Genomic DNA, 18,325 nt, shown 5'->3' with positions numbered 1-18,325 from the left:
GGGGGAGGGCGGGGGCGTGGCCTGGGAGCTTGACCAATTCCGACCCGGGAGGAGAAATTGCCTCGCTCCGGGGCTCAGGTGCGCTCGCTCCGCATCTCTCGGCCGCTCCGCTCGCCGGATGGAGCCGGCCCAGGCGGCTGCCGGAGGAGACCGAGCCGGGGCCGCGTTCCCGATGGAGCCCTTGGGGCGCCAGGTGCCCGGGCCGGAGCCGCCGCAGGTCCCCGCGGAGGAGCGACGGCCCGAGAGTCCCGAGAGCAGCCCGAGTCCGGCCCGGGCCGCAAGGCAGGCGGCGGGTGCGGCCCAGGACCGCTCCGGCGGGAAGCAGGTGCCGTCGCCGCGTCCCGCGCGCCTGCGGCTCCCGCCCCCCGGCCTGGGCTACGGCGCCTTCCGCCGCCAGGCGTCCGCGGGCTCCGAGCCGCCGTCGCCCGGCCCCGCCGCGGCCGAGCAGTCCCGGGCGGGCGAGGCGCCGGGGCCCCAGCCGGTGCCGGGGGAGCCGCCGGGCGCCTGGGCCCCGGTGGAGCTGCAGGTGGACGTGCGCGTGAAGTCCGTGGGCGCGGCGGGGGGCAGCCGCGCGCCCTCGCCCGCGCCGTCCACGCGCTTCCTCACCGTGCCGGTGCCCGAGTCCCCCGCCTGCCCGCGCCGCGCCTTCCCCGCGCCCCCGCTCCTGCAGCGGCCGCCGGCCCGGCCCGAGCGCGGCCCCGACGCCGAGCCCCCGGGCGCCCCCCAGGGCCGCGGCCGCTGCCGGGAGCCGGGGCCGCGCGGCAAGGAGGACGCCGCGCTGCTGCCGGGCGCCGACGAGAAGCTGCCCCGGGCCGTGGAGCTCGTAGGTAAGCGCGCCCCGCCGCCCCCGTCGGCCCCCCGTCGCCCCCGACGCCCCGTCCCCCTGCGCCCCGCCCCGCCGACGGCCCCAGACGCCCCGTCCCCCTGCGCCCCGCCCCGCCGACGGCCCCCGACGCCCCGTCCCCCTGCGCCCCGCCCCCGCCAAGGCCCCCGACGTCCCGTCCCCCTGCGCCCCGACCCCCGACGGCCCCGACGCCCCGTCCCCCTCGGCGCCCCGCCCCCCCGACGGCCCCGACGCCCCGCCCCCTGCGCCCCGACCCTCGACGGCCCCGACGCCCCGCCCCCTGCGCCCCGACCCCCGACGGCCCCAACGCCCCGCCCCCTGCGCCCCGCCCCCCCGACGGGCCCGACGCCCCGCCCCCTGCGCCCCGACCCTCGACGGGCCCGACGCCCCGCCCCCTGCGCCCCGACCCCCGACGGCCCCAACGCCCCGTCCCCTGCGCCCCGACCCTCGACGGGCCCGACGCCCCGCCCCCTGCGCCCCGACCCCCGACGGCCCCAACGCCCCGTCCCCTGCGCCCCGACCCCCGACGGCCCCAACGCCCCGCCCCCTGCGCCCCGCCCCCCCGACGGGCCCGACGCCCCGCCCCCTGCGCCCCGACCCTCGACGGCCCCGACGCCCCGCCCCCTGCGCCCCGACCCCCGACGGCCCCCGACGCCCCGCCCCCTGCGCCCCGACCCCCGACGGCCCCAACGCCCCGCCCCCTGCGCCCCGCCCCCCCGACGGGCCCGACGCCCCGCCCCCTGCGCCCCGACCCTCGACGGCCCCGACGCCCCGCCCCCTGCGCCCCGACCCCCGACGGCCCCCGACGCCCCGCCCCTTGCGCCCCGACGCCCCGCCCCCTGCGCCCCGACCCCCGACGGCCCCAACGCCCCGCCCCCTGCGCCCCGCCCCCCCGACGGGCCCCGGCGCCCCGTCCCCCTCGGCGCCCCGCCCCCTCGACGGCCCCGACGCCCCGCCCCCTGCGCCCCGACCCCCGACGGCCCCCGACGCCCCGCCCCTTGCGCCCCGACGCCCCGCCCCCTGCGCCCCGACCCCCGACGGCCCCAACGCCCCGCCCCCTGCGCCCCGCCCCCCCGACGGGCCCCGGCGCCCCGTCCCCCTCGGCGCCCCGACCCCCGACGGCCCCGACGCCCCGCCCCCTGCCCCCCGACGGGCCCCGGCGCCCCGCCCCCTGCGCCCCGTCCACCTCGGCGCCCCGCCCCCGACGCCCCGCCCCCGACGCCCCGCCCCCCGGCGGCCCCCGGCGCCCCGCCCCGCTGCCTGGGGTCCGCTTGGCCCGCACTGCGTCATGGCGATGAGCAGCTAAAATCCCTTTCCACCGCCGCCCCCCCCCCCCGCCCCCCGCGAGGACTCTCACCTCCCCTCGGAGTGTGCGTGCTCGGTGGAGCAGGAAGGGGGAGGTTTCCAGGGGCCGGGCGCGAACCCGGGCCCCGGACTCCCGTCCCTCTCGCAGACCCCGGCTCCGTCTTCCCCCCACGGCTGTTGAGGAGCCTTTGGCCCCGGACACTCCCCGATTCACTAGCTGCTGCGCAGGGGCTGGGGCCCAGGCTGCTGGGGGCGGTGTGGGCGTGGAGGGGGCCAGAGGAGGGGGGCGCTGGGGGAACCAGGAGGCCGGAGGGGCGCCCGGGGGCTCACTTGGTTCTGCCTCGACTCTTGACTATAGCTCGGGTCATGAGCTCAGGGTCGTGAGATCAAGCCCCTCCCCAGCTCTCTGCTGGGCGTGGAGCCTGCTTAGGATTCTTTCTCCCTCTGCCCCCTCCCCCCCTTAAAAAAACAAAGAGAAAAAGAGACTGGAAAAGATGTCAGGAGTCCTGGACAAGGAGCCAGGAGGGAGCGGTGGGTGGACTTGGAGCCATGGGCAGCCTTCTCGGAGTAAGCGTGGAAAATGAGTGGGATTCGGGGGTGGCGGAGGCCACTTGTACCTGGAAACCTCGGGAACAGAGGCCAGGACACAGAGTGCCAGAAGCTGGGCCAGGTGAGGGGAGGACCAGGCCAGACGGGCCGCAAAGCCCAGGGTCTCTGCTGTGTCTTAGTCTTGTGTGGCGTTCGCGGACACGAATCACTTGGGCTTTTGCAGGGTTTGATGTGTGCGCATTTTCTGAATGATGGTATAGTGTCCTTTTATTTTTATTTATTTATTTATTTTTAAAGACTAGAGAGAGGCAGGGGGGAAAGGAGAGAGAATCTTAAGCAGGCTGCACGCCCAGTGTGGAGCCCCCCATGGGGATCCATCTCACCTCCCTGAGATCGTGACCTGAGCCAAAACTAAGAGTTGCAGGCTCACCCCACTGAGCCACCCAGGCGCCCTGGTGATGTGTTTTCTATCGCTGCCGTAACGAATTGCCACAAACTTCGTGTTTTAAACAACGCAGATTTATCATCTCACAGTTCTGTAGGTCAGAAGGCTGATGTGGGCTCACGGGCGTAAAGCCAAGTTGGCAGCAGCACTGTGTTCCTTCCTGGGGGCTCTGGGGGGAGATTCTGTTCCCTTGCCTTTTGTAGCTGGAAGACTGCATTCCATAGTTCATGCCTCTCAGAATATTCAAAGTCCGCAATGTTTGGCTGATTCCTTCTCCTGCCCTCTCTGGCTCTCCTCTTCTGCCTCCCTCTTCTGTTTATAAGGACCCTTGTGGTCCTGTGAGGCCTACCCAGAAGATCCAGGAAAAATCTCTGATAAGCAACCTTAACTCCAACCAGAACCTTAAGTCCCCTTTGCCATGTAACCTTACTCATAGATTACGGGGTTTAAGACATGGGTGTCTTTGGGGGGAGAACATGATTCTTCACAATGAATCTACAGCTCCGTGTCAGATTAATTCAACCGCCTAGGGGACACCTGGGTGGCTCAGGACATGATTCCAGATTCCTGGGATCGGGTCCCACATCAGGATCCTTACATGGAGCCTGCTTCTTCCTCTGCCTGTGTCTCTGCCCCTCTCTGTGACTCTCATGAATAAATAAATAAAATCTTTAAAAAAAAATTCGGGGATCCCTGGGTGGCTCAGTGGTTTAGCACAGCCTTCGGCCCAGGGCGTGATCCTGGGGTCCCGGGATCGAACCCCACATCCGGCTCCCTGCATGGAGCCTGCCTGCTTCTCCCTCTGCCTGTGTCTCTGCCTCTCTCTCTGTGTGTCTCATGAATAAATAAATAAAATCTTTAAAAAAATAAAAATAAAAAATAAAAAATAAATTCAACTGCCTAGGACTAAAACAGCCCAAGGACAGGTCAGCCTGGGATGGAGCCAGGAGGGCTATGGGCAGGGAGGACTCTGGAGCTGAGAGGGAGAACAGAGGCTCGGGATGGAGGTGTCTTTTGGAGAAAGTGGGGTGGCCTAGGAACTCAAGAGGTAGTTAGAATCTTGGTGGGATTGGGCAGGAAGCATGTGTTCAGTGCTGGGTGCATGGGGGAAATGGGACCCAAATGGGAGGGTGATGCCCAGCATGGTCCAGTCCAGCTGGAGGAGCAGGGGGTTTGTGGTAGACTGCCCTGGAGGTGATGGCACGAGAGTAGACCCTCACTGGCACGAGCCCTCTGAGTCCATCCGTGCCAAGCTTTGTATTTGGAAGTTTCCATTTTTTTTTTTTTTTTAAGATGCCTCCCCTCACATTGAATAGCCTTTAAGTCCTACAAAACCTGGTTCCACCCTGGGCCACCGGATTTGACTAAGAGGAAGCAGTGTTGCAGCCACGGGTAGAAAATGTGGCAAATTTTAAGATGGACTGGCAGCTGGAGAGTAAACAGGGTGTAACATCAGGATGTCATTCCAAGATTTGGGAAGGAAATTGAGTGGAAGCCAGAGTGGGGCCAAAGGGAGGGTGCTGGAAAGAATAGGGAATTTGTGTTACTCTTCCCATGTGGGACCGGGTGTGTTCGCAGCCACGGAGGGTAAGAGGGTCCAGAATTGGAAGCGGGGAGAAACAGGGTTGAGAGGGGACTCGAGCTTTCTCTGTATTGTCATGCTTATGTAAAGAGAACGTCTTGGCCTCCCTGTGAAATTCGGAATTGCTTTTGCAAGGGGGCAGGCGGGGCTTCCTCTGCCTGGAGGTTGGCGAGGTGTGTGGGGCTGCCTAACCCACTGTATTTCTTTTATCCATTCTTTTCTGAAAGGCCAGGGCTGAGTTCAGTGTCAGGTCATGGTAATTCTACTGACCGAGGTGATGGGTAGATTTGTTTTCCTTTTCTTCTCCAGGCCTTTTAGTTCTGCTTTTATTTTAAGACTCTCAACTTCTATGTATCTTTTATTTATTTATTTTAATGCTTTTTTTTTTTTTTAATTCATTAGAGACACAGGGAGACAGAGACCCAGGCAGAGGGAGAAGGAGAAGCAGGCTCCATGCAGGGAGCCCGATGTGGGACTCGATCCCCAGACTCCGGGATCACTCCCTGGGCTGAAGGCAGGCACTTAACCACTGAGCCACCTGGGCCTCCCTGTATCTTTTACCCCAAGCAATTTCAAATCCCCTTTTTTTGGTAGCAGCTCCATCGAGTTGTAATTCATATAACGGTACAATGCACCCCTCCTAGTGTAGCATCCAGGGGTCATCAGTACAGACACAGAGGTGCATAATCATCCCCACAGTCGGGTTCAGTGTGTTTTCAACAACCTGAAAAGAAATGCTGTACCTTTTAGCCATCGACCCCCCAACCTCTCACAGGCAACCCATCTGTGCACTTCCTGTCCCCGTGGGTTGGCCTATTCTGAACACCTCCATAAATAGATTCCTATAATGTGTGTCCTTTTGTGACAGGCTTCTTTAGGCCTTCTTTTAGGCCTAAAGTTCTCAGTGTTCAGCCACGTTTCAACATGTACCAGCACTTCCTACCTTTTATGGCTGAGTATTCTGATGGATATACCACATTTTGTTTATCCATGTATCAGTTGATGAAGATTTGGGTCAAATCCCTTTAAGAAACCGATTATCGGGATCCCTGGGTGGCACAGCGGTTTAGCGCCTGCCTTCAGCCCAGGGCCCGATCCTGGAGACCGGAGATCGAGTCCCACACCAGGCTCCCTGCATGGAGCCTGCTTCTCCCTCTGCCTGTGTCTCTGCCTCTCTGTGCGTCTCATAAATAAATAAAATCTTAAAAAAGAAAAAGAAACCGATTATGTATTTAAAAAAAAAACAAACTCCAAAAAGGTCACAGATGGAATATGACTCTTCATCTAGCAGCATAACACACTTCCCTGTTCAGTCTTTGAAGCAAGTGTTTTTTTCTAATGAAAATGGGAAATCAGGGACTTCAGAAGTGCCTATGCTTTGAAAGTTGAGTTATGATTGAAAACATGTTTTATGAAAAACCTTGGAAATGTGTCCCAGTTCTCTTGATGTGTGTGTTGTATGTATTCATGTGAAGGTATATATGAATATGCATGTGGTTTTAAGAATGGAATTAGTCTTTTCAAAATAATAAAGTGTTTGCTGGAGAAGTAACTTCTGCTGTTTCAGGCTTTGGCAAAACTATGATGATTGAGTTCTAGGGACCCTTCCGCTGGATATGTGGCATACTCAGCCCTCATCCCTGAGATGTGGGTCCTACATGCCCTGGCAGCCAAGTGTCTGGGAAATTTAAATTGAACCTAAATTTAAAGAGAGGCCTCAGGGCGCCTGGGTGGCTGTCAGTTAAGCATCTGCCTTGGCCAGGTCAAGATCCTGGGGCCCTGGGATTGAGCCGTGCATGGGGGGGGGGGGAAAAAAAATCCCTGCTCAGCAGGGAGCCTGCTTCTCCCTTTCTCTGCCTGCCGCTCCCCCTGCTTGTGCTCTGCTCTCTCTCTCTCTCTCTCAAATAAATTTAAATTCTTTTTTTAAAAAAAGTAAATAAATAGACTTCCTCTTGCATTAATTGATTTCATGCTTCTGTGTTCTGGCCGAGATCAAATTCAGGAGCGCTTGGTTCCCTTAGATGTTTCCGGGTGGATAGCTGCTTAGAACTGCCGATGGCCGGGATTAACCATTTACTGTGTTTTCTTCTCCTTGTTCTCGCCTCTGGCCTTCCTGGTTCCTCACTCCTCACCAGAGCAGCATCTGGCATTCGAGTATGTTCTCTCTTGGAGCCTTCGCGGGCGCCTTTCCTCCTGCCTGTCTCTGGAGATCCTTTCCTCTCTGCAGCCTCATTCCAGCTCTCTGGGGTCCCCGGGCCCTTGAGCAGCTAGTGACTGCCATCTGTCTACTGCTCTGCCACCTGCAAAGCCCGCCCGGCCAGATGCCTATGTACAGTGGCCCCCCGTGATCTGGAGAGATAGAAGAGGCAGGTGATTGCACTGTCAAAACGGGCAAACACCAGGGCAGCCCAGGTGGCTCGGCGGTTTAGCGCCACCTTCAGCCCAGGGCCCAATCCTGGAGACCTGGGATCGAGTCCCACATCGGGCTCCCTGCATGGAGCCTGCTTCTCCCTCTGCCTGTCTCTCTCTCAATCTCTCTCTGTCTCTCATGAATAAATTAATAAAATCTTTTTAAAAAAAAATGGGCAAACACCAAAACGTGTGTGGGGAGGCCCCCATCGAGTCAAGACTTGAACCCAGGTCTGTGGAAGTTTAAACTGGACCTGCAATCCTCTCTTGTTTGGAATTTCATCTCCTGGCACCTTTTTGAGTTCAGAGGCCTTGCCCTGTCCTGGGTGGTGTTTGTTCCTTGTGTCTGCTGCATGTCAAGTGCTCAGCAGATGGTTGTCAGCCAATCGTTTGTTCTTTTTCTCGAAACAGACTCCCAGGTCTTCTGGTTATTTGAAAAGCTGAGTATCTCCTAGCATTTTTCTCCCAAATAGGAAGGTCTAGCCTGAATTGAGTAGATTTTCGTGGTGTCTTGGGCTGGGGGTGGGGGGGTGCTGGTGTATGGGCCACCATGGTTCTGAGTTGGGTGTGGTTGGGACTGGCTCCCTCTAACCTGTCTCTCCTGGTTGTCCCCTCCCCAGGGCTGCCTGTGTACATGAAGTCCCTGCGCTGGGCCCTGGCGGTCATGGCTGTGTTTCTGGCCGTGTCCGCAGTCGCCATTGTGGCTCTGGCTTCTAGAGCAGGTATGGTGCCTCCTCTCCTGTCCTCCTCTGTCTACCACCAGGGAATCTAGTCCTTATAGCAGCTTGGTGACAATTAGAAAAAGATGTCCCCACTGGGCAGATGTAACATGAAGACATGGGGCTCAGTGAGCAAAGAGAAGGAGAGAGAGCTCCTGTCTCCCCCAGACATGACCCAGTGCCCTGACAAGCAGGGGTTGACAGCCACCTCCCCGGGGGCGGGGGCCTTGGTGCACTGCACAGGCTCTACAGCCTGCCCAAGGCCCTGCCCACTCTGCTTGCCATCCCGTGGCTTGCCAGCCCCATGCTCCAGATTTGCCCCCTCACTCAATACGGTAGTCAGATTTTGATTTTTTTTTTTTTTTTAACATGCGTACGTTCGGCTCTTCAGAGTGGTCTGTGTGCTTGCAGGGGCCAGGTGCCAGCCGTGCCCCCAGGGCTGGATGTGGTCCGAGGAGCACTGCTACTACCTCTCCACTGAAGCTCAGGCCTGGGAGGCCAGCCAGGCCTTCTGCTCGACTCACCATGCTACCCTCCCGCTGCTGAGCCACACCCAGGTGAGGAGGGGGCAGTGGGCAGGGGGAGGATGGAGGTATCGGTATAGAGCACAGATGCCTAGCGAAGATCTAGTCCAACTCCGCATTACAGAAAAAATCACCCAGGCCTGGGGAAACAAAGCAACATGCAGGAAGACGGGACATCAGGGCTCCAAGGTCTTCAACTTCCTCTTCATTCTAAGCAGTAGAGGTGGAGCTGGGCAGATGGGAGCAGGGATGCTCCCACCCAGCCTGTGGCCACACAGTAAACAGGGAGCGATCCCTCAGTCAGTGGTTCCATAAATAGTTATCGAGCACCTACGCCGTGCTTGGCACTGGGGATTCAGCGATGATCCAGATCCCCCAGCTTACACCTCACACGGCTCACAGAGCAGTGAGTGAGGCAGACGTTAAGCAAGAAACCAGAGAGGGGCACCTGGCTGAGGGGCTCAGTCGGTGAAGCATCTGCCTTTGGTTCATGATCAGGTCATGATCTCAGGGTTGTGGGATCGAGCCCCCTTCTGCCTCTCCTCGTGCTTGTGCGCTTTCTCTTTCTCTGTCAGACAAAGAATCAAGTCAGAAAGAAAAAGAAAGAGAAAGAAAGAAAGAAAGAAAGAAAGAAAGAAAGAAAGAAAGAAAGAAAGAAAGAGAGAGAAAGAGAAAAATAAAGAAATCATAGAAATAGGTGTTCAATCATCATATTGATCTGTCCTATGAAGAGGTATGTGGTGGTCACGGCACATGACAGGAAGATGTGATCTGAAGGTCAAGGTGGGCCAGGCAGCCTGGATCTAAAATTAACAAGAAAACCACAGAAAACATGTCAGGTAGCTGGCCAGACAGCCTCCTGGAGTGCTCCTTTCTTGTCTCCAGTCAGTACTGGTTTCTAACTAGGCCTTCTACACAGTTGTCAGCTTGGAATCTCGTCTCCATCCTTGGTATGTTTTTGCCTCTTTCCTGTGTGGGATGCCCATTTCCTACACCTTAAGACTTTTTCTTGGTTTATAGCCTTTTCTTGGTGGAGCACATACACTGTAAGTTTCCTAGAAAAAAAGCGCATGCCTGGTAAATTTCTTGAGACCTGTCATATCTGAAGATACTCTTATTCTAGGCTCTTTTGACTGATAGCTTGGCTGGGTATAGAATTCTGGGGTGGAAATAGTTTTCCCCAAGAATTGTGCCGGATTCGCTCCATTACTTTCCAGCGTTCAGTCTTACCATTTAATAAGTCTGATCCCCCGATCCTTTGTATGTGAACTTTCCCTCCTCAGCCCCCCACCCCCCACATTTAGGGCCTTCACTTCTGTTCCCCCTCTGTTCTGATATTGAACAGTCATATCCCTTTGTCAGTCCTTTTCCTTTTCTTCTGCGTTGTTTGTAATTTTGAGAAATCTTCTGGGTTCTTCAGATGTTCCTTGTTTTTGGTGCCCTGTTCGATTCAAGGATGCAATATCCTCTCTCATCTCCTTATAGATAGTACTTATATCTAACTTTGTTTTTGAAATTCGTTCTGTATTTCTGTATTCGTTCTGTATTCGTTCTGTATTATGTCTGTTTTTTCTGCAGTTACCTTTCATTCTATGTATTGGGTTGTTGTGGGGTGGGGTTTTTTTGTCTTTTCATGTTAGAAAATTTCCTAAAATATCTGATGATCCTTAGCTGTCATAATCAAGAGGAAGACACTAAAGAACAGATTGGAAGCTCTATGTCGGGGGTGTCCAGGTGGAGGTGAGGGGATGCGTTGGGCTTTCTTAGAGGCAGGCTTTGCAATGGAGGAATCGCTGGGGCTCAATTTTTTTTTTTTTAAGTGATGCTAAGATGTCAGCATTCCAGGAGCCATGGGGAAAGAGAGCCAAGATTTCACTTGTAAGGAGGAAGCACTTAATTCCTCCCCCTTTTTAGTGTGAGTACCTCTAACCCTCAGCCAAACCTGGTGCTCTGGATTCCCCAGCCCCCTATGGTTTCTCTCAAAGTTTACTGTGCCCTGGCTGTATGGGAGGCGTGAGTGGATTTTGTGGGCAGGGGGAGCAGAGAGGACTTAATTACTCCCTTTATAGACTTTTAACCAGAGCTGTCTTTCCAGGCCCTTTCCCTGTACCTTGACCTCCAAAAGGACCTGTTTCCTCTAATATGTGAGCATTTGGGGGCTTTGCAATTCCAACTGGCATCTTTCTTGGCTTCCTCTCTACCTTTTCCTTGAAAAACCACCGAGCTTTCTTGGGTCTGCTCAGCAGATTACAGTTGTCTGGCTACCAAAGTTTTGTTGACATTACTCATACGCTGTCATCTTCTCCCATTCTTGTCTTTTATTTTCCCCTTTGTGATCATTTAAAGAAACTCCTGGGCAGCCCAGGTGGCTCAGCAGTTTAGCGCCACCTTTGGCCCAGGGTGTGATCCTGGAGTCCCGGGATCGAGTCCTGAGTCGGGCTCCCTGCATGGAGCCTGCTTCTCCCTCTGCCTGTGTCTCTGCCTCTCTCTCTCTGTGTGTGTCTCTCATGAGTAAATACATAAAATCTTAAAAAAAAAAAAAAAAGAAATTCCTTTCTATTACTATTTTATTAAGAGTTTTAAATACGAATAAGTTTAATTTCATTGGATGCTTTTTTGTGTGTCTATTGAGAATACCTTTTTGTTTACTCCTTTTTATGTGAATTACATTGATTTTTTTTTTTATTCTAGGCCTCCTGTAATAGTTAACTGAGCCATGATTTTTTTATTCCCCCAGTACTTCTATATTTGACTTGTTAATATTTTACTTAGGATTTCTCATACCTGTTTTCTTGGACTGCTCTTGCTCAGTCCTGACCCCAAAGCTATTCTACACCGTACAGTAGGGAAGGGGGTTCCTGCCTTTTTCTTTCTGGGAGAGTTCCCTGGTGGTGGATATAAAACTGTGCTGGAGAAAATGTTTACAGTGGCTTATTTTATTACCAGGAATAGCACTTATGTTTCAGAAAACATGGGGAAATGAAAAAGTTATGATGTAGATTGAAAAAAATCAAATCTGCAATTTCAGTATGGTAAAAATATACATGCAAAGAAAACACATGGAAAGGAAATATGTATATTAATTATTCTAATCCTGGTTACCACTGGGGCCAAGATTATGAGTGATTTTTTCTTTGTTTTAATTTCTTTTAATGTGCTAAACGTTCCGTAAATGTGTGCTGGGAGGAAATGCCAGGGGGACAGTAGCCTGAGGAAGATCAGTATATAGGGTTTTGCTAGGGCCCCAATTTCGTATGTTTGCCAGATAAGAATGGGCAGGGCTGGGGAACCTTACCAGGCCCCTGGTTGCATCTGCAAAGTGAAGGCCAGTGGGAATGGGAAGGGAGGTGGGTCCCTAGACAGCAGGGGAGCTGGGGGGGGTGCCGAACCTGGCAGGGACCCACTGAGCACAGCAAGTGTCCTCAGAAAGCCTGTCCCTGCCCTCTAGCCTCTCATTACACAGGTTCAGTCCAGAACGACCTCAGCCCTCGGAGCAAAAACCTCCCTGTGGGCTGGTGGGTCCTCCAAGGGGGTGATGGGCTTAAACTATCCAAACTGCAAGCTTGAGATGAAGAATTCCTTTAAAACTAAGCATTACAGGATCAATTATTTGGAACTTAAGTAAGTATATAGAAAACTCTGGGTAAGCTCCTTGCAAAAAGAGCAAGGTGAAGATTTGAGTCCTGGGCAGTTAAAATCTGGAGTAGGATGACTGTAGAGCTCTGGAATCCTTCCAAGCTCTGGAAGAGAGCCAGACACTCCAGGAGGCACTGGGGTGGGGGTGGGGAGGAGCAGCCGAGGACAGGCTGGCTGAGGGAGCTGGGACACACACTCCCAGGGACAAACCACAGTGCCAGTGGTACGCACAGCCCTTGGAGGAGCAGGTCTCATTCCCCCCAAGAGCTGGTTTTGCTCAGGGTTAGAGAAAGTGAGAACCTTTAAGTGCTGTCCGTATCATCAGACTCCCTCCACTGGTTCCAGAACAGCTGTGTTTTCAAGGGTGCAGGGAGCAAGAAGCCACCGTAAGTGTCATACACTGGAGACTGCAGAAAAGTGGAAAAAACACGAAGAAATGCTCATCATAGGATTAAGAAAATTAACTGGGGCATTTAAATATTAAGGTAGAAGCGTATGAAGGCAGAAAGCAGGGATGCTCGAGGGTCGCAGGAGTGGTGGGTGCACATGAGGTTTCTGTCTGAGCAGATGGAAGGGTTCTGGAGGCAGTGGCAGTGATGGGCGCACAACAGTGTGGCTGGCCCTGATGCCACCAACCCGTACCCCTAAGAATGGTTAAAGTGCTGAATTCCATGATAGGTATTTTACCACAATTTTTGTTTTTACCACAATTTTTAAAAAAAGAAATGTTTGAAGGCAGAGCAGATAATTTCCCTCCACTTGAGATTTTAAGTACATTCTTCTCATGGCCTGGGACATCAGTGGCATCACGACAGAGCAGTTCTTGGAACCCTAAATGACTCACAGATTTCTAGAATTTAGCTCTCTGGATGATGCTTTTCCCACGCCGTCATTTCTGCCAGCCGTGAGAGTAAGTCCATGGAGTCGGAGGAAAGAGGGTAGAAGGAGCGAGTGGGCAGGGACAGGCCATGCCTCCCGTTAGTGGGCCTGGAGGTGGGGGGGACAGCCAGGCGGCCTGGGGCCAGGATGGACAGACGGCCGGAAGGCAGGAGCCCTTGGCAAGGCCGGGCACGTGTGTGTGTGCACAGCCCCTGGCCCAGAGCGGAGGGCGCCCACTACTGAGCGCGGACCACAGGCCCTTGGCTTTCTACACACCCTCTCAGGCCTCCTAGCCGACATGCCCTGTCTTGGAGGAAAGCCTGGGTGCTGGCCTAAGGCCGCCCAGACCTGGGGTTTGAATATGGGGTGGCCTGGCCAGGGAGAAGCCCCGGACCCTGCTCTGCCTTCCCGCACAGGGAGCATGGCTCCCAGGCGGAGGGTGCTGCTGGCAGGCGCCGGCCCTGCTGCAGCCCCTGCCCAGGGCTGGCCCACCCTGCCGCCGCCGGCCCTCGGCCTCCCCCAGGCCCCCTGCACAGCCCTGCTCGCGGGGCCGCCTCCGCCTCCGCCTCCGTGCTTGGCCTGCCCTCCGGCCTTTGGGAAGGGGTGAGCTCACCAGCCCCCCGGCCCGAGGTTCCTGGGTCTCCCTCTGCTGCTCCCTGGCCGGTGGCCCCTTGAGGACGGGACACGGGACCCGCACTTGGCCTGAGCTCTCACTGGGTCCCAGCAGGGAGCAGGGGGCCGCTGCGGGGCACTGGCTGGCTGTGCAAAGGGCTGTCACAGCCGCGGTGCACAGGACGCCCCAGCCTCACCTCGGTCACTGCCCCATGCGGGAGAGGGACAGGCCGTGGGCTTCGTGCACAAGCTCCCAAGGGTGGCCACGGCCCCGGGGGTGTGGGGGGAGCTCACCCTAGACGGGTAAGCACTGTGTCCCCGCAGGAAGGGACCTTGGCACGGAGACCCGAGGGACGGCGAGGAGTGGCACCAAGGGGACCGTCATTACTCGTGATTTCTTTCTGATAACCAGGGACAGATATTAGAGGTTTGGCTTTCTCAGCTTTCTAGGGAAAAGCTGGGCGTGCATTGAACTCCCTTTGGCCGGCGTACTTCTAATTTTCTCATGAATAGAGGCTTCTGGATGTTGTGAGCAACGTGTACTTGCTGGTGTGATCGTTTTTCTTCACTCAGTGTAATTATCTATTTACACTTTCTTATATTTTCTACGTTACTTGGAATCTTTTGTTTAAACCTTTTAAAAAATTTTTTAAATTTAAATTCAATTAACATATAATATATTACTGGTTTCAGAGGTGGAGTTCAGTGATTCATCAGTTGCACATAACACCCAGTGCTCATCACATCAGTGCCCTCCTTAATGCCCATCACCCAGTTACCCCATTCCCCCCCCCCCCCAAGCAACTCTGTTTCCTATGATTAAGAGTCTCTTACGGTTTGTCTCCCTCTCTGGTTTCATCTTGGTTTTATTTCTTCCTCTCTTCCCCTGTGATCCTGTTTTGTTTCTTAACTTCCACATGGAAGTGAAATCATATGATAATTGTCTTTCTTTAACTGACTTATTTCGCTTAGCATAATGCCCTCTGGTTCCATCCACGTCATTGTAAATGGCAAGATTTCTTCTTTTTTTTTTTTTGAATGGCTGAGTAATATTCCATTGTATATACAGACCACATCTTTATCTTTTCATCTGTCAACGGACATCTGGGCTCTTTCCATAGTTGGCTACAGTGGACATTGCTGCTATAAACACTGGGGTGCAGGTGTCCCAGCATTTCACTGCATCTGTATCTTTGGGGTAAACACCCAGGAGTGCCATTGCTGGCTCATAGGGTAGCTCTATTTCTAACTCCGTGAGGCCCCTCCACACTGTTTTCCAGGGCAGCCGCACCAGCCTGCATTCCCACCCACAGTGCACGAGGGTTCCCCTCTCTCCGCATACTCACCGACATGCCGCTTGGCGTCTTTATCAGCAATGTGACTTCCCGTCGTGTTGCTATCTTGTAATTTGCCCAGTTAGTTCGAGGCCTGAGCATTTGGGTGGTTTCCATTTTTTCTTTCTAGATAACACCGTGTTATCTTGGGGTAAGTTCATTTTCTCCCCTTTATGTTCTTGGGTTTATTCTCCAAAGCAGCATCACTCGTCCAAGTGGTAGCCAGGATGTTAGGGCTCCTGTGCTGTGGCAGCAAGTCGCAATCTGGAACTGCCCCAGCTTTGCTGCCCCACAATTCATCTTTTTACAAGTTAAACGTTTTTAAATACCGTTTTCTGCTTTAACTTGTTGCTAAAAACAAGATGATGTCAAGGACAAATATTTAAGAGAAAGGTCATCTCTAGCAGCTCTCTAACATACTTTTTGGTTTTTGTTCCTTGTGTGTCCGCATTCTTGTGCGAGCACAGTTTGTCGTCACTGTAATCATGCCACAACTCTGGTTCAGCGTTTTTATTCGCTGTAACCCTTTATGTGCCATAATGTTCCTCTTACTGCTCCACGGTCTCCATACTTGTCTTTTTTTTTTTTTAATGGTCTAATATTGGGCACCTGGGTGGCTCAGTGGTTGAGCGTCTGCCTTTGGCCCAGGGCATGATCCCAGGGTCCTGGGGTCGAGTTCTGCATCGGGCTTCCTGCATGGAGCCTGATTCTCCCTCTGCCTGTGTCTCTGCCTCTTTGTCTCTCGTGAATAAATAAAATCTTAAAAAAAAATAAATAAAAGGCCTAATATTGTGCTGTAACTGGCAAGTGCACTGTTGACCCTCTGCTCAGGCCACGTCTGCAGCCCTGCCCCTCGCCTCCAGCCCAGGCAGGCTGTTGGCTATCGGCTTACCCGGTGTGCTTTCTCCCCTCGTCTCTGTCCACACACTACCCATCACACGCTGCTCGGTGGGGACCAGTGTTAACAAGCTGTCTCCCTTGAGGCTGAGATGGGATCACCCCCGGTCCCCAGGCCCGAGCATCATGTCTGGCACCCAGCAAGCAGCCGATACGGCTTTCCAATTCCCGGTGTGCTGGGAGAGCTGGGTTGAGCGCAGGCAGTTCCCTGGCGTGTGAGCTGGGAACTTGCTAGATGCAGGGCAGAGAGGGGGACAACACAACCCCAGGTGGGAGGAGGGGTGAGCAGCTGCTTTTCTCCTTCAGGACTTCCTGAGCAGATACCCAGTCAGCAAGCACTCCTGGGTGGGAGCCCGGCGAGGCCGCCACGGCTGGCACTGGATCGACGGGGCCCCAGTATCACCCCAGCTGTGAGTGACTGTGGGCTTGGGTGGGTGGCCCCTCGGGCTCTGGTATGACCAGATTGACATCACAGCAGATGCCAAAGAAGGGATGGAGGCCTTTCCCTCTGCGGACACCTGCCCCACTGTTGATGTGATCCTCCATGTGTTCCCCCACCAGCCTTGGGTACCTCTTGGGAGACAGCCTACCCTTCTCACCCCACCTGGCTTGGGGCCTTAGTTTCGTTTAGTCTCGGTCACCCCATCCCTTGTTTGGGCACAGAGTGTCCACCCAAGCAGGATTGTCACCCTGCTCCGTAGATAAGGGGAGCTGCACAGAGGCGTTGGGGTGGTGCCCTTGAGCTATAGGCATCCTCGTGACCGCTACCCCTGCCCCAGAGCGCTCTCCAGACTCCCCCGGCCCCGTGCAGCGTCCACGTGGCCAGCAGGCTCTGTCATCCTGAGCCCCGTCCCCTCTTCTCACCCTCGCAGACTCCCAGAGGACGATGAGGACCGGCTGGATCCCCAGTGCGGAGGCCTGGAGGAGGGCAAGCTCGTGGCCCTGGACTGCGCCTCGCCAAGACCGTGGGTCTGTGCCAAGGGGGCCAAGTGACCTGGGGGCTGGCGCCCGGGGGCAGCCAGGTGGCCGGCTGGGGCGGCCTCCTGCTGGACCCAGGCTTCCAGGTCTCCCTGCCCGGCGCCCGCGGGGCCCTTCCTGAGCGGCGGGGGGCCGGTCCTGACGCGGGCAGGTCGCGTCCAAGGGCAAGGCGGCTTTCCAGGCCCTGAGCTTAGTGTCCAGCTTCTGAGGCGGATTTGTTGAGTTACCCGGGGATGGTTTTTTAGCATTTTGAGCCGATGTTTCTCCCTCATTAAAGTGGCTGTTTCCTATCCTCTGCCTCACCTGCTTAGTCACCCGTGCAAGCCCCTGGCCTCAGGGGCCCAGGAGACCCCAGCACCCACGGGTGCTGCCCCCTGGCTGTTACGATCACAGGGAGTGAGGCTTCGCCTGGGGCGGCAGCGACAACATCCCAGCAGTGTCCGGGGGAGAGCAAATGCGAGGTGCCCCCCCCCGGGGGTGAGGGCGGTGCTGGGGGGCTTCTGAGCCCCTGAGGCTGGAGGCTGGGAAGATGCGGAGGGGGGCCCCCCGCCCAGGCAGGGGAAGCCCAGGGAGCTGCAGCAACAAAGGAAATCAGAAGCCTGGGAGGTGGGGATCCCGGGGGTCCCCCGGTTTAGGGCCTGAGCCTGGAGCCCCGGGGTCGAGGCCTGCTTCTCCCTCTGCCTGTGTCTCTCATGAATAAATAAAATCTTAAAAAAAAAAAAAAAAAAGCGTGGGAGGCTGGAGGCAGCTCTTCTGCCCACAGGCGGGGACCCCAGGCCAGACGGGGTGGCCGCGGGGTGGCCCGGAGGGCTGCTTTCGCCCCGCAGCCCCTCCCGGCGACCGGCCCGGGGCTGCACCCCGCACCTGGCCTGGGCGCCCGGCACCCCGCGGCGCTCTGCCGGCAGGACGGGCCGAGCCCAGGCGCGGCGAGCGGGACAGCGGCGCCTCTACCGGCGGGAGCCCTCCGGCCGTGTCCGGCTGGGCCAGGGACCCTGGGGAGCACCTGTGCAGGTAGAAAGACACGGGTGGCCGCGGTGAGACGGCTGGTGCACCCCGAAGCCCAGAGTTGGTCAGCATCACGTGGCGAGGAAGGGGAAGAGCCGGGAACTTCCGATGCGCGGCCCTGGGAAGCCCCCAGCCCTGTCCTGGGGGGGCCGGGCAAGAAACAGCAGTGCCAGCATGTTATTTAGAAATATGGAAACAGGGCAGCCCGGGTGGCCCTGCGGTTTAGCGCCGCCTTCAGCCCCGGGCCTGACCCTGGAGACCCGGATCGAGTCCCACATCGGGCTCCCTGCAGGGAGCCTGCTTCTCCCTCTGCCTGTGTCTCTGCCTCTCTGTGTGTGTGTCTCTCATGAATGAATAAAAATCTTAATAAATAAAAATAAAAAAATAACCTCAGTGTCTCCAAGGAGCAGGAGTTAGATTACTGAGGGACCAAACTTGTTTAATCCTGTGTACACTAGTATTACTGAAGCCACATTCACATGTGTGTTTAAGAACCCGTATTTATGTACTACTAGGATTAAAAGAGGAATTAAGGGGCGCCTGGGTGGTGCAGCGGTTGAGCATCTGCCTTCAGGTCAGGGCAGGATCCTGGGGTCCTGGGATCGAG

At 56.1% G+C, this 18,325-nt stretch overlaps 1 protein-coding gene across 1 annotated transcript; it reads left to right on the top strand.

Annotated features, from left to right (window-relative positions):
• Positions 1–68: 68 nt before the first annotated feature.
• KLRG2 (killer cell lectin like receptor G2) lies at positions 69–17,004 on the top strand. Its single transcript, XM_072777397.1, has 5 exons — positions 69–827; positions 7,755–7,856; positions 8,265–8,410; positions 16,042–16,145; positions 16,608–17,004. The coding sequence occupies exons 1-5, from the start codon at positions 119–121 to the stop codon at positions 16,726–16,728; spliced, it is 1,182 nt and encodes a 393-aa protein (XP_072633498.1). The 5' UTR covers positions 69–118; the 3' UTR covers positions 16,729–17,004.
• The last annotated feature ends 1,321 nt before the right edge of the window (positions 17,005–18,325 follow it).

Source organism: Canis lupus, chromosome 15, assembly GCF_048164855.1.
Source record: "Canis lupus baileyi chromosome 15, mCanLup2.hap1, whole genome shotgun sequence".
Taxonomy (NCBI): Eukaryota; Metazoa; Chordata; class Mammalia; order Carnivora; family Canidae; genus Canis; species Canis lupus.
The sequence above is the reverse complement of the archived record's forward strand: the minus strand, read 5'-3'. Positions and strand labels throughout refer to the sequence as shown.